General features: G+C 36.1%; 2 protein-coding genes across 53 annotated transcripts in view; one reads left to right on the top strand and one right to left on the bottom strand.

Annotated features, from left to right (window-relative positions):
• Positions 1–16,284, top strand: part of LOC18100738 (pentatricopeptide repeat-containing protein At5g10690) — a 23,588-nt gene continuing 7,304 nt past the window's right edge. The window contains exons 1-11 of one of the 3 annotated variants that reach the window (XM_052454011.1): positions 4–510; positions 603–735; positions 1,049–1,146; positions 1,249–1,410; positions 1,526–1,594; positions 1,816–1,951; positions 3,702–3,934; positions 4,094–4,171; positions 4,568–4,636; positions 4,986–5,162; positions 5,297–5,453. In XM_052454011.1, coding sequence (XP_052309971.1) covers positions 106–510; positions 603–735; positions 1,049–1,146; positions 1,249–1,410; positions 1,526–1,594; positions 1,816–1,951; positions 3,702–3,934; positions 4,094–4,171; positions 4,568–4,636; positions 4,986–5,162; positions 5,297–5,453 — 1,717 coding nt within the window. In that variant the 5' untranslated portion in view covers positions 4–105. Of the gene's footprint in view, positions 511–602; positions 736–1,048; positions 1,147–1,248; positions 1,411–1,525; positions 1,595–1,815; positions 1,952–3,701; positions 3,935–4,093; positions 4,172–4,567; positions 4,637–4,985; positions 5,163–5,296; positions 5,454–16,284 lie in introns of all 3 variants that reach the window. The other 2 variants (XM_024602523.2, XM_052454010.1) reach the window with 2 other exon arrangements.
• The window catches only part of LOC18100740 (disease resistance protein RGA2), a 26,399-nt gene continuing 18,671 nt past the window's right edge, over positions 8,557–16,284 (bottom strand). For 4 of the 50 annotated variants that reach the window (XR_008059522.1, XR_008059527.1, XR_008059526.1 and 1 more), the window contains 4 exons: positions 9,361–10,464; positions 9,134–9,233; positions 8,917–9,052; positions 8,557–8,818 (listed from right to left, as the gene is read on the bottom strand). Coding sequence is in view for 30 of the 50 variants with exons in the window: in XM_052453988.1 (XP_052309948.1) it covers positions 12,226–15,471 (3,246 nt within the window). In the remaining 20 variants the exon portion in view is untranslated. Of the gene's footprint in view, positions 8,819–8,916; positions 9,053–9,133; positions 9,234–9,360; positions 10,465–10,575; positions 11,594–12,174; positions 15,806–16,284 lie in introns of those variants that run through there. The other 46 variants (XR_008059523.1, XR_008059524.1, XR_008059515.1 and 43 more) reach the window with 40 other exon arrangements.

The raw sequence follows: 16,284 nt of genomic DNA on the forward strand, positions 1-16,284 counted from the left end.
TTACCCGCCATTAATTTCCATCTTTGCCCACACATTATCCGTTATCCTTGTTTCCCTCTCCTCTCCCTCTCTAAGCTCCACCTTCATTTCCATGGCTGATCATTAATGGGTTTTTTCACTACTACCATCACCAGCAATGCCATGCAAAATCATCTTCTCTCCCTCTATTCTACTAAGTTCCCATCATCAAACCCATTACCCACTTTCAAAATCACCTTCTCTTATTCCTCTACACCCACTCGTCGTAGGTTTCACAAGCCTCATCATAGTCTCAAACGCCTTACCTTTCGTATAGTTCAGCTCACTAGACGAAGACAATTGGAACAGATTTTTGAGGAAGTCGAGAGTGCTAAGAGAAGGTATGGGAAGTTAAATACGATAGTTATGAATGCGGTGATGGAAGCTTGTGTGCATTGCGGGGATACCGAGTCTGCTCTTAAGGTGTTTGATGAAATGTGCAAGTCAGAAAGTTGTGGGGTTGATGGTGTCTCTTATGGGACTCTGTTGAAGGTACTTGAATTTGAAATGGGGTGTTCTGTTTTCGCAACTTTTGTTTTTGATTTCATATTAGTTTGACTATTACTTTAATTATTGTTCGATAGGGTTTGGGTGTGGCTAGAAGAATTGATGAAGCATTTCAGATATTGGAATCAGTGGAAATGGGTACAGCTGTTGGAAGTCCAAAGTTGTCGGCTCCGATGATATTTGGTCTCTTAAATGCTCTAATTTCAGCAGGTTTGTAAAATAAGAGATGAAGTTATGGGCTTTGTTTTGTTTCCAGGTTCTTTAGTGGCAGCACTTGAAACTGTTAAGAGCTTTTCTTGATAAACTGGATAGATTGGATTGTGCTTGATTAGGATTACCATTTCATGATAAGACATCGAGCCCAAATTTGAAATATCTTGGACAAATTGCCTTTTCGTTGCTTGTTTTAGTAAATCTATTTACTTATTGTGGTCTCACTACAAGCATGGGGTTTTTTTATTTATTGATATTTTGAAAATCATGAGCTTATTTATATTGCTGCATTTGCACTGCTGTAGTGCAGGAGATATACGCCGAGCTAAGGGTCTTCTAGCCCGCTATGGTTATTTGCTTCATGAAAGCTGCAATCCTTCCATCTTGGTATATAACTTATTAATGAAGGTTGAGCACTGATCTGTACTTTTGGGTTTTATGGCATTCCATTGATAAACAAATATCTAGTATTTGTTATCATTTTAAACATCTTTCTCTTTGACCTTTCAGGGATATATAAGTGCTGGCTGTCCTCAAGATGCCTTGCCTGTGCATGATGAAATATTGGAGTTAGGATTAACCCCTGACAGGCTCACCTATAATACTCTGATATCTGCATGTGTGAAGGCTGGGAAATTGGATGCTGCAATGCAATTCTTTGACGAAATGAAGGTCACAAGCATGCATTTGAAAGGCCAGTTTAGAGCCTCTGTATACAAGAAATTAGGTTGTTGCACAAGAAGTTACGTTAGTTTACTTAAATTATTAAACCCTTGACCTTTTTCAGGACAAAGCACAAAACTTTAGTCGTGACAAGCTTTATCCGGATGTTGTCACTTACACAACATTACTTCAGGTCAGTGAATTGTGCATATATACTTTATTTTGTGATGAGGAGTTTGTGGAAATTCGAATTTGAGAATTTAGAATATTTACCAAAGTGTTCAAAAACCATTTAACAAAATGGCGTGCTTATTTTACTGCTGAAGTGGCCTCTTGATCTTCTTGTGTGTGAGTCAGAGATTGCAGTTAAAAAATTTGTGTTTAGCTGTTCTATTGCTTTCCTTTCCTCTGCAGGGCTTTGGTGGTGCCAAGGATCTCCTGTCAGTTCTGAAGATTGTCTATGAAATGAAAATGCATCGGAATTTAGTTATTGATCGAACTGCATTCACAGCAATGGTTGATGCATTGCTAAACTGTGGTTCCATGAATGGTATGCCACATTTGGATTTTTACTCAGGGTTCTGCAGTGCTTATCAATTTAGGTTATAAGCTGCATTGGAATTGAAATTTGAATTAATATCAGCATTTTGTAATATTTAAGCATTTAACCATATATGCATGCATGTATTCTTTAAAAAAAGTGCTTTCTGTTTTTTTTTTTCATGCTGAATAGTACCATCTGATTCATTTTAATGGGTGAAGGCTACACAAAGTGTAGTTGAACTTCTACATCTTTCACTTCTGACGCTAGCTGTCACACCCCTCTCCGAATTACTTTGGTAATGCATCTTAGTATCTTTGATTATATTCACTTTAGAATTGTGCTTTAAGTTAGTTAAGTAAACCAACCTCTCTAATTGCTTCTTATTGTTACCTACCTAATCAATTAAATTTACCTACCAGACATGTATTTATAAGCATACACAACCTGCTGTCCATTAAACAAACTTATATGACATCTTGTTGTCTTGTCTTGATCATTCACTTATATCTTACATCTTTGCACATAGCTATCCTATTGATCAATTACACACTAAAAGAGTCCATGCATGATACGTTTACACGTGCATTTACATGTGTAATGACCCATACTCAAAAGCTAACCTATGAAAGATACAATAGCATCACTAAGTTAAACTTCAAGCTAGGACTCCAAAGACTCTTCGGTTGGTAGCCTATCTCTTGAGCCCTCTTTCAACCTCATCTTGATTCTATGAAAATAATTTGTCAACTACTAATGAGATAACCCAGTGAATTATTAAAGAAATAAGCATGGGAAACTTCTAAGTTTTCAACATATATGCCTAACATCATATCGACATAATATTTGCACAAGGAAACATGTATGACAATTGAATGTCCATATCTCATATCCATATACTACTCAATGGTAGCATATGTAGCATATAGGTGGCCACTATTTCATGTAAAGCAAGCTTTCTTCTTTTCATATATCATGTGCAATTATATCAACACAATATTTGGGCTAAAACATATCTTTTACTTTAAAAAACACATAATGCTTTCAATCTTTCACGGTCATACTCTTATTTAGCAATCATCATATGAAGTTTCCATTGAAAACTAAGGTTATACATATATATTCTGAAAATCCAGCAAGCATTTAAAGAAATTCTTCATACATAAAAGCATCCAAAAACGATAGGATTTATGCATACTTATTAATTTAATCACTCACCATAAGCTTTAGCCCTTTACCCCCTACTTTTTCCTTTACTTTCCTTTCATTTATAACCTCACAATCTATCTTTGGTTTTCTTTCTAACAATTCTAATGAATTTAAGCCCTAATACCTTACAATTTGTTCTTGGAATATATGGTTTGGTAGTGTTTAGTTTATAGGATGGTGTTTAGCTCTCTCTTAAGTTCAAGAAAAGGATGTAGTTGGTTCTGAAAATTTTGAAGGAAAGCACATCTCTACTGACACCTGATAAGCACGAAATGCTAACACATGTCTTCCTTCACCTACTTAATCATGCAAAATTTATCCTACTTCACCTACTTAAGTTAGTAATTGCATTTTGAACCTTCTTTTCTTTAGTTCTTTGACTTTTGTCCCCTAATTTTCTCTAATCTTGCATTATTCTAAAGAAATCACCAATTATAGCCAATGCAAATTTAGGGGTGTTACACCAGCAATGGTTCTAAATTATTCTTGATATATAAATAGAGCAAAAGTCTTATAAGCACTCATGAGATATTTGCTGTGATACATCTAGGTGCCGTCTGTGTATTTGGAGAAATAATAAAACGTGCTGGTGTGAACCCAAAGCTTCGACCAAAGCCTCACCTCTATCTTTCCCTTATGCGTGCTTTTGCCAGTCAAGGAGATTACAATATGGTAAAAAATCTGCACAAGCGATTGTGGCCAGATTCATCTGGAGCCATCTCTCTAGCTCTTCAAGAAGAAGCAGATCATCTTCTCATGGAGGCAGCTTTAAATGATGGCCAGGTACTACAAACAACTGTGCTATTGTAGTTGCTTTGTGTTTTTATTTTCTTTAAATGATAAAGCTATTCTTGTTTCCAAATAGCACTACTCTCTGTGATTAGCTGATGTGATTGAGAAATTACTGAACATTACAATGTTTGTGTGTTATCCTTTTGTCAGGTTAATGTGGCTTTGGAAAATCTCACAAATGTTGTACTAAAATGGAAACGGATACCATGGACAAGTCGAGGAGGCATGGTATGTAATTGCAATTTACTTTTCAAGACTAAATGAAATGAAGAGCGACTATGCACCCCTGATTTAGGTTTCATATCAAGTAATCTGTTTAACTGGATGCTCTGTATTATGCAATGTTGGAGTCAGCTGAAATGTTATTTCTTACTGCTTGTCAACTGGCTCAGAGCATTACAAGTGTTTGGTGGATACGTTGACTTTTTGGGAAACCAGTGTTAAGAACATCTTTCAGACATTTCTTGATTGAACCTAAATTTCCATAACTTATTTAGTGCTTTGTCAACTTAGCCTAGAATTTCGGATTTTGAAATTATGCAATGTTACATGTGACGTTTTAAGTAATGGCTGTTATTTCTTACAAAAGTTGTTCCCAACCCTCAATTTACCTGTGGAATGTAGGTTGCTATGCGCATAGAGGCCTTGTTGGGATTCACCAATTCCATATTCAGTCCTTATCTGCTTCCTCAGGTACGTGAGTTTATTTATCAGCATTCCATGTTCTTGAAGCATGTATGGATCTCCTATTGACTGATAATGAAAAAAACACAAGATGGATACATGTTGAGACTGGATCCACCACGGGTGATTCTTCTACATAAATGGCTCTTGCCAAGTACGCGACCCAATTGAATACCCTTAGTAGCAAATATTTGGTTCTTGTTGGACTCTTTAATAAACTCGTTTATGGATGATAGATGCCAGTATGCGACTGAGAGTTTTCCACCTGTGATAACTTAAGGTCATGTTTGACAATCTACAAGCTACAGATCACCACGTGAACCTCTCTGACAAACTTGAGTTCAACCTCTCTGTTCAGGTATCACCAAGTGAACCAATCGAGAGCATCATGATGCCACTAAAAGCAGCTAAGCCTTTACTTGGTACCCTCCACTTGAAGAAAGTGGTTATGCGCTTCTTTTGGGATCAAGTTGTGCCTATTGTAGATGACTGGGGCAGCTGTGTGGGACTATTGCATCGTGAAGACTGCACCGAGGTACTGTACCGTTCTTCCTTCTCAGTGACTTCAGATTATAACTTTGTTGACTCACCTAGTTCAATTCCACCATTATCAAGTCTCACATGATGCTTATTTGGATGCATGATGATGGTGTTTTAAATATTTTGCAGTTGAATGCCCCCCTGATGACAATGATGAGAAGCCCTCCACCTTGTGTTACAACCACGACGTCTATCGGCCATGTGGTTGATCTAATTTTAGAAAAGATGTATAGAATGGTTGTTGTTGTAAAATATAGTAATTTAAATAGCTCTACTAACAGCTCAGGTTCTAAAACTGTTGGAGTTTTTACAACTGAACAATTGTTTAAACTTGTTGTGCCTGTACAACGGCCATTGGAGCAAGAAAGAACTCTTGGTAGAAGATGGTGTGCGAATTTTGATACATAATTGTATTTGAGAATTTTGATACATAATTGTATTTGTTACTCGACTGAATTCCTGTGCATTATCCTATTCAAGAAGATTCTTCTCATTTTCTTTTATTAAAGAAGTCTCGGATTTCTAATTATTGGAGGGTATAATTCAGCCTTTTTCTATCCAATATTTCCATCACCACCACCACCTACATTTCATCACAAAACCTCATTGTCCTCCACCAACGCCATCATTATACTCGTCATGAACACTACTACCTTATAATAAATTAATATTAATTTATTTATTTAGTAATTGATTGTTGTCTGAATAAGGGAAGGAATTTTGCAAGTGAATGGGTTCGGGTAGTTTGCTTGCAAGGTAATTAGTTCAGTCTTTTTCTTTTACTTGGTGGGTTAGAATCGATTCCAAACAGTCCATATAAGAAGTTAGATCTATTCCTTTGAACTGAAAAAAAAAATATTTGGTTTAATAGGTTATGATCAATTTATAAATCATTAAGTTAAATTATTTAAATTGATTTAATTAAAATAATATTATTTAATTTTTAATTAAAAAAATTAATTGAGTTAATAATTTGTATAACTTAACTAAAATTCATTCAAGTTGGTGACGGGGCTTAACCGGGTTTAACCACCATAATCGCAAGTGTCCTGAAACTTAGTTAGCAAGAATAAGATAACAGATGTTATAAGAAGATAAAAAAAAAAATAGAAACAATTATATTATTAAGTGGCCAGTGACATTTTAACAGCATTTTCACATCCCGAAATGACACTCCAATGAGAAAAAAGAATTTTCTCAGAAATCTAGGTCAAACGATGCAAATAGTGCATCTGTGATTTATCAAGTCTAACCCCCCTGTCACCCACCAAGACATGAAATTCCTCACGGTGGTAGCAGCAAAGTATACTGACAGACACGCTTCCTTGTAATAACCGTGTATCCTACGTCACAATCTTCTACTTGTCCTGACCCTCCTATAAATTCCTTCACTCATAAGTTCTAAGCAACAAAAGAAATCAGAACTCAAAATGGGGAAGCAGAGGTGGTCAGCTTTCGGCCCTTTGAAGAGGGCAGTCAAGAAAATAAACTTTCTACTTAGCTTCAATTTCAGAAAGTGGCGATTGGCTTCTATTCTTAGCATTGCGTCTTCTTCTTCCTCTAGAAGGACAGGGAGGTTGAGCTTTAATGATAGAATTGGATTGCATGGGGCAATTGAAGATGTTGAATCAGATCATCAAAAGTACAAGCCAGTTCGAACATTTGAAAGGGTTAGAAGTTATGGCTCGTCAGATGAAGATATTGATAAGAGGGCTGAGATTTTTATTAATAATTTTCGACAGCAACTGTTAATCGAAAGGCAGGTTTCTTTGCAGCTGAGGTATTACAGAGGGAATAGTTTTGGAAGGGATTACTGAAGAGAATGCCAATATATTAATAAATTTTTGTTGTGAGAAAATGATATTAATTTCTTGTTTCCATTTGTTGGGACGCAGGAGAAAACTTGAATTGTAGTTCTTTCAATGATATGAGATTCAAGTGCTGGTCTTTATAATTATTTTTATTATAATTTATATCCTTAATATTCATCTCAACTCAAAAATTTAATTGATTAGGTAACAATAAACACAATCAACCAAAATCAGAACAAAAAATATGTATAGAACGCCTATCTTCCATCAACTGCAGACATGTTATTTGAGGCACAAGATTTATCAGCTCTAAGATCAATACCTGCGATTTGGAGTTCGTCTGAGGGAATGTATGCAATCTATAGTGTCAAGAAATCTCATCAGAATGCTCATTAAAAGCCTGTAAAACAGCATAAAACTCAAAATATCATAAGACGCAACAAATCTGTTTCTGACACAAGGAACTCGCACACCAAAGTCCATGGCAAGCAATCAAATTCAGAACTTGACACAATTGGACAACGGGGAAGCCCTACTCGACATTGAGGATGTTATCGATGTGAAACCCGGTTCAGGTTCCAAGTCATGGTTGACAACTATTTAAAATGCGATCCTATATGAAGAACAGTGGCAATTGTGATGATAAATCTTACTGCTTTTAGGCTAGCCGAAAATCAAGCTTAACTAAAGAGATTGAATATTGTTGCATTTTCCCCTTGATCTATAGAGTAATCTATTATTATATGAACTCTTCTTGTTGCAGCAATCATTGATTTTTACATGATTGGACTCCAGAGAAGTCAATCTTCAAGTTTCTTTATATATTATGCTTACCTGAGCTGGTTGGTTTATTCTTTATAATCAAAGATACTAGGGTAGCACTTCTACTGAGTCCTACCCTCCTAATAAAGGGAAAGGAAACAATAGAAAGAATGAAATTTCAAGGAGAAAGAAGCTGCTTAGAGTACAACTCAGATGCTTGAAGACTGTTCCAGACGGTAAAGTACCAACTATTCAGCTCATCAATAGTAAATTGCTTGGACAACTGAGGTAAAGAAAGATAGAATGTTACGCCAAACACAAGCGGCGACAAGGACATGGAAAAGAACTTCACTTGAAGCAGTCCTATACTAGGTCTGATGTGGATGTCTGATATCCATTTGACCAATTAATTTCGCACAGGAGTGTTCATCGATGATTCTACCATTTGGGGTTGCTAATTATAGAGTCTGGCCCTGTTATCAATCTGGTTGCTGTTCACATTTTTGTTAGCTAATTTTGTTCTTTTATATTTCTATACTGTTAGACTTGAGTGGTTATAGGTCTGATGCCCAAACAACTTCTGTATGCTTTAGTCTGTTAACAGAAGAAATGGCCGAGACATTCTTTTGGTTACAGGTCTGATGAGACAGATTTTTAACATAGAAAAGAATGTGTACATCAGACTAGGAGTGACACTGAAATGTCTGGCAAAGGGGGGCTTAGTTTTGGTCATCCAATGGATAAAATTGGGAAACTCCCAGTCCAAACAAGAGGAAGGTGAGAATATCAGATCTGAGAAATGAGAATTACTCAATCTTGAGGAAATTATGATGGTGAATATAATTGAAACACTGAATATTCAGTCCTAATTCCTACAAGATGTTCTGTTGAGACACAAACAAAAAGAAAATAATAATTTCCAATTGCTTTCACCATGTAACGAGTTGCAAAAAGCCAGTTAAAGCCCTGGAGACCTCCCTTGAGACTGTAGACATCATGGTCAAGCTTGGTTGGACTGGAATTCATCAAAACGGTCGAGCATCTCAAACCTTCATCTTCAAGGGATCTGGCAGGCTCCCTGCAAGATACAAACGAGAACATAAATACAAGAGTTAATAATCTATTGACCTTTAGGGGAGACATTAAGAGCAAACATAAACTTGGTACAATTCACACCTTGTAGGGTAATACTCCTCCTGCTCAACATGAAACTTGAAAGAGAGGGAAAGTGCATGAGCTAAAGGGTAAAGTTTGATGCAACCAGCAAGCTTGAGCATTGTTGGAATCAGTCAAGGACCAATTGATTGGAGAACTGGGGAAAGAAAACTAGAAGTTATTCCAAACAAATACAAGTAGAAGATATGAAAAACTTTAAGTTGATTTAGTCTAATACCTGGTTTGATGTGGATGTCTGGTGTCTGGTTGATCCATACCACACAAGAGTGCACAGATGATTCTACCATCTGAGACTGAATCAAAGTTTTACTTTGCAGCTTCAACCAGAGAAAATACACATGATCAACAAACAGGGAAACACAACATATGTACATAATGTTTATCGGTCATCAACTTCAGACATCTTATCAATATTTCAAGATTTACCAGCTGTAAGATCAATACCTGCAATTTGGTTCTGCAAATGAAATGTATATGCAACGTATGGAGTGTGAACAGATTTCTGTCAAGTTTGTCACAGGCCTGTAAAGCCCTGTAAATACAAGTATCATATGAAGAACTTTTGCAAATTTGAATAAGATCAACATTTATTTTTTAAGCATAAAATTCAGTTTCTGTACACATGTTCATTCAGTAAACCCCATTAAGCAAAAGCATAAAGGCATTGAAAGATAACTTCTGTACTATACCTGATCCAGCCTATTCCATCATCTATAATGAAATCATCATTGATTACCTTTTTAACTCTATCAAACCCCAGTCCAATCATTGTATCTACACCAAAAAGATGTCAAAAAGGGGCCAAAAAGAATTTAAGAGACCAAAGGAGCAGGAAAATTCTGTTTTAGAGGAGCAGAACCTGATTCATTTACAACAAGAATTTAAGATTAATTATATCATCAACTCTCCAAACAGTTTTTTCATCTTCAGGATTTGAAGCTTGGCTTACTGCTTCAATGTTACCGGAACTACACCCTGTGAATATATAACTAATATCTGTAGCGGCATCCAATATCCTCTGACCTATTTCCTGCAACCAAGATTCAATTCTAAAAGTTCAGTAAAAAATGGACACCAATAGAAAGGTCAATGACAACTTGACAGAAGCATGTGAAAACAGAAAATCACTTGCCTATTGTAACCAAACATATTTTTATATTATGAAATCAAACTCAATTCAAAGAGAGAAAATACTTGGGTAATTGGATACTCTTAATGCATATAAAACTCACATGCTTCGACACTAAATTGCTCATAGAAATTGAAAAGAAAACCAGAAAGTCAAATGCATGCAGCAACAAGGTCTTTGGAAAAGTAGAAAACTATTATACTTATCTATGTTCAATAAATTTAAACATGCTTATCAGTAGCACATACTTAACCACCCATAAGATCAAAATACCCGCACTTTGGAATTCTGAAAATGGAAACGCGTGACCTGTAAAAAAAAAAAAAAAACGATCTCGTCGAAGCTTGTCACTGCCCTGGAAAATACAACAAATCCACAGTATCAGAAGATGCTCTGTATCTGTTTCTAATAAGAAAAACCTGCACACAAATGTTTGACAACAAGCCATATCTCAAAAACTTGCCAACTTAAATAAGAAATCTCTTCAAAAGAACAACTTCATATGTATACAAAGCTCATGAAAACCATACCTTAGAGAGAAAACTAAGCGCTTCCTTTCTTGAATGATGATCTAGTGCCCATCAAGAAGAACATACATTCCATCCCCATTGTATAATCAACAAGTTAGATTTCACCATGTCAGAATGCTCATTGGCCCTCTTAAAAACTTCAGTACCATTTCTTCACTACTAGTATAAAAAATAAAATAACATAAATGTCATGTTTTCCAATTCTCCCTTGATTTGTTTGATTTTCCAACCATGAAGATAGAAGGATAAATTATTTGAAAAAGAGAAGTCTTTGCTTGTTTAGATAGCAGAACATTAAATTATTTCACTAGACGTTTTTGAATTAAGATAATTTCATTTAAAGATATTATTTTAAAAAGTGAGGCCTTTACCTGTTTAGAAAATTAAAGATTTGAAATAATGGAAGTCGACTTAGTCTAATACAAAACAAATAGAGAGAGAGAAAGAGAGAGAGTAAACAAAGGAAGGATCAAGATTTATTATTTAGGCATAGACTTTAGTTTCTGTACACACATGTTCATCGACTAAATTCCATAAAGCAAAATAGAAATTGGAAAGAAAACCAGAATGTCAAATGCATGCAGCAACAAGGTGTTATTATTTAGGAATAAAATTTAGTTTCTGTACACACATGTTCATCGACTAAACTCCATAAAGCAAGAACATAAAGGCATTAAGAGATAGCTTCAGTACTGTACCCGATCCAGCTTGTTCCATCCTCTATGACGATCCCAGCATTGATTACGTTTTCGGATTTACCAAACCCAGTCCAACCATCATACCTGCACAAAAAAGATGTCAAAAGGGGGCCGAAAAGAAAAGGTTAAACAGAAGCTGCATTAGTCTCAACAGAAACCAAAGTAGCATGCAATTTTGGTTTCAGACAAGCAGAACCCCTTTAGCTTTATTAAAAACATTAGGATAGATTAGGTGATTGGAGAAGGCTTTACTTTGTGCAGGTAGGGAAGAGAGATGGGGTAATCTGTCGTTTTGTTGAGGGCTGAACCCCTTTAGCTTTATTTTTTAAAAACAATTTTTATTTAAGAATATATTAACATAATATTTTTTTTTATTTTTAAAAATTTATTTTTAATATTAATATTTAAAAACTCAAAAAAAAACAAATGGAACTTTAATTAATTAAAAAATATTACCACTATTTATAGAAATAATTTAATAATTTTATCAGATGAGATTTGTGTATAATAAAATAAATAAATAAATATAGAGAAAGAGCAGGGATTAATAATAATAATCAGAGAAATTAAATGAAGGAAGGAAGCTGTTAAAAACCTTTATATTTAAGAATAGTAGCCTCACGGTGAAAATGCTCTAACCATCAAATTAAATAAATAAACAATACATAGTTTTATAAAATGATAGTAATAATAATAAAAATAAAAGAAATTAAACTAAGGAAGGAAGGAAGTAAGAGATTAAATATCTTCGTTTATTTATGTATTTTTGGTGAAAGGTGATTTTGTTTAGTGTCTGAAAAACGTTACCTTTCATACACCTAATAAAGACCTAAAGAGAGAGAGTATGGAATAATAAAAATAAAAGAAAATAAATAAAGGAAGGAAAGGAGAGCTTAAATACCTTTCATACACACACGTCTGTAAGTGTTTGTATGTTCTGTGAAAATACTCCTTAGAAAGGATTGTATTCCAATCCTTCACCCTTTACATAGCGACCCTCCTTTTGAATGTAGTTCCAATCAATTACAATATCTGGAATGTGTTTAATGATAGGCCACTCCTCCTCGCTCTCCTTTCCCCATCCTCTTGTTCTTCCCCTCAGCTCTTCACTGCAGCCATCGATTCTTAAGAATTGCAAAGAGGGAAGGTAGGGTATCATCCCTTGAGATTCAGATTCGGATAGCGACTTCAATTCTCTGCATAAAATGACTTCTAATTTCTGAAGAGAATGCATCCCCTGATCAGGCAGTGGCAGAGACTTCAATCTTCCGCATCCCCAAATCCATAGCTGTTGAAGAGAAGAGAGATTTTGCAGCCCTACTTCCGGAAGAGATTCCATGTCATCAATTGAATGCATATATAGACTCTTCAATTTGGAGAGAGGACGGGTAAATGAAGAAGAAGAAGAAGAAGAAGAGACTGGTGATGTCATCTTCATTGTCTGCTGTAATGGCATTGAACTAGTGTTGACCAAATAAAGATCTTCATCGAGAGTTGGAAACAACGGCATTGAAGTCAGATTTGGACAATAAGAAATGCCCAAGGAAGAAAGACGTGGAAAACAGAGCATTCTCAACCCTTCTTCTATTGTTGACTCATCACTATCATCATTCATCTCATCTCTACTCCATCTCTTCCACCATCCCTTCAGTCTACCACAATCAAAGATATCAAGTCTCTTTAAGGATGGGAAAAACATCGACGCTCCTTTTCCTCCAACCCCCTCACTATCTATGTACTCCAAATCATCCAATCCCTCAATCCTTAATTCTTCAAGAGAAGGGATTCCATCTAAGGAAGGGATATGCTTAAGTCTTCTACAACGGTCTACAAAAATCCTTACAAGATTTGAGAGATTTGAAACCCAACTAGGAAACCTCATACCTCCATAGCCTTCAACTCTCAACTCTTGAAGACTCGAGTTTGGCTGGCGGCTTTGCAACATTTTATCATACAAATCAATATCTGAGTCACTATCCAGCTCTGGGTCCCACCATACGGTCAACGACTGGAGATAGTCTTTATCGATCAATTTAGCTCCTTCAAATTCTGATACACAAGAACCACCCTCATATCCCTTTACTCTTATTTCTAGGCTCCCTCTCAATTCATTTAACATTTTCAACTCATCCAATCCACCTATCATCTCAGATTTAGCACTCTTTTTTTTTGCAACCACAAAACATGACAACGTCTGTAGACTAGTTATTTTCCCAATCCCACGAGGCATATACTCTAAATCCTCACATAAATCACGATCAAGATAGCAACCAACATCAAGATGCCTCAGATTGATCAGCTTGCCAATATCCCTAGGTAGTTTCTTAAGTTTCCTACAACCACTGAGTTTGAGCACTTGCAAATTTACCAGACTGGTGACAGAATTAGAAAGCGCCTCCATCTCATTATTCGAAAGATCAAGATATTTCAGATGCTTGAGCTTTTGAATGAGAGGTGACACTTCCTTCATTACAAAATCACTCAAAACAAGCACACGTAAACACCTAAACTCTCGACAAATAGACTCCCATGACCCCTCATCCCATTTTCCACCTTGCAATAATACAAGTGTTCTTAGACGTTGTGCACTAGGCAAAGACAAATCTAATTCCGTGTCAAATGACACGTGCCGAGTCAATTCACTAATCCTATTTCCTAGACGCTCCACTTTGATGCTCTGAAAACCAGCGACATGGGTTGCAAGATCATGCATAAAATCATGCATTTTGCAACTTTCTATGTTCCCCAATCTATCCTTTTTCACTTCGTGGAAGAAGGACCTCCACAATAAATTCTCAAAGCACCTAAGACCAACAATTTCTAAGCACTCACCCAAATTCGAAGAGCTAACAAACCCTTGTGCAACCCAAAGTCGAATCAATGATTTTACATCTATTTCATGACCTTTCGGGAATAAGCTACAGTATGCAAAGCAATGCTTCATATATGATGGAAGAGGATCGTAGCTTAACTTAAGGGTATGTATGATGTTATCATCTTTGACCCTATTTGGAAGTTCTTGTTTGATGAAGGACAACCACTGGACTCTATCTTTATAATACATTAACCTTGCAATTGCCTTTATGACCAAAGGAACTCCCTGACACCTCACTACAATCTCTTTTTTTATTTTTTCGTCTATGTAATTTGACTCTTGACCTGGACCAAAAGCCTTGTTCGAGAAAAGAGACCACGAGTCCTTTTCAGAAAGGCCTTTTAACGCAAGTGGTATTTTGCTTGTTAAATTTGCAATTGTATCAGAACGTGTAGTTATTATCATCTTGTTTCCTCTATCAGTCTCATGTGGTAAGGACTGCTTCAAACTATCCCACTTTTCACCATCTCGACCATCCTTATTATCCCACACATCATCTAATACAAGCAGGTATTTTCTATTTTCTATTTTTTTCTTAAGTTCATTTTTCAGACTCTCTAACTGATCAGAAACTTGACTAATACCTGCAGCCTCTGATACATCTTTGAGTATCTTTTTGACATCAAAACCACCCGAGACACTGACCCAGAGTTTCAGACCAAAATGCAAATTAACTTGTTCATCATTGAAAATACTCTGAGCAAATGTGGTCTTTCCCAACCCGCCCATTCCAACTATTGAGATGACAGAAACACTCTCAATCTTATCGTTGGGATTCAACAGAAAGCTCATAACTTTCTTTTTTTCATCTTCTCTCCCGAAAAATATCTCAGGTTCAGAAGAGGTAGTTGCCTCTCTAATCATAGTCAAAGAAGCTTTCTCCTCATAACGAACCTCAAAGTGAAATTTTTCACTCTCAGAAACAATCTCATCTAGCCTCTGCCTAAGTTCCTTAACTTTATGACCCATCTGCCAACCATACACAAGTTGGTTTGACCCTGAGAAGAATGTACGTACCTCCCTCGGTATTTTATTTCGGGACATCAATCTTTTTCGCTGCACTTCTGTTGAAAAATCATCCAGCAAATCTTCAGCATCATAGACCGCTTCTTGCAGCTTCCCGAGCCAGTCTTCAAGTTGAGCGGGTGGTTTCTGCACCTGCTCCTCAGCATCGTGAAGGACACCCTTAATTCTGGTAACCGTGCTCATGAGCTTGCTTAGCTGATCTTTGACACCCCACCACAGTGCAATCTCCTGGGTAGCTAGTGGACCCAGTTTCTTTACTATTTCCTCCGCAATATTGAAGAGTACAAGTTCAGCCATTTTTAGTTCTCGGTGAGTTGAAAGGGTGTGTGTGGGAAAGAACAAAGAGGGAACAAAAGACAAGAAAAATGAAACGAATGGTGTTTGATTTTGTTGGTTTGAAAGTGATTGAGGTTTCGATTGAATGCTAAAAGGCTTGCGTTGTTGTGAAGATCAAAAGTAAAATCATGTATTTATAATAGAGCAACAGATTCCAAAATTTCCAAAACACTAAAGATATTAGAGATTCTACATGTACTCTCATGATCTCTGAATCCCTTAACTCGTCTGCACTCAACTAGTAGTTCCTTGCTTTGGTTTAGAAAACCGTTCAAAGCATAATCTTTGTTCTTTACTTTATACATAGAGCTTCAATTATGGTGAAACAACGATGGATACCTTCCCTTTGTCATAGGATGCTTTATTTTCTTTCACCGAGATCAGTCATGGGGTAGGCCATTGATTGTTAATGCGGACCAACAATGTCATCAAAAGAGATGCTGATGCTTTCCTTTTTATTATTTCGTAGTTAATTAGAACAAATTCCAAACTCTGCAAACACTCAAGCTATCAAGGACCTACGTGGTCTCTCTGGATCTCCAAATCGATCCATTAATTGATCTGCGCCCTCAACCAATAGTTCCTTGCTTTGATTTTAAGAAAACCAATCGATATCACACTCAAGGAATCTTTGCTGTTTTGGAGTTCTAGCCGCCAGAGTATTTCAAATCCCCTGTTCTTTTTTAATTCAATATATTATAGGAAGATTAAACAAAATTTCTCTTGGGTTTGACCTAGTTTTCATAATCATATTATAAATTTATTTTGTTTGTG

This window comes from Populus trichocarpa, chromosome 6 (genome assembly GCF_000002775.5).
Source record: "Populus trichocarpa isolate Nisqually-1 chromosome 6, P.trichocarpa_v4.1, whole genome shotgun sequence".
In the NCBI taxonomy this organism is placed as follows: Eukaryota; Viridiplantae; Streptophyta; class Magnoliopsida; order Malpighiales; family Salicaceae; genus Populus; species Populus trichocarpa.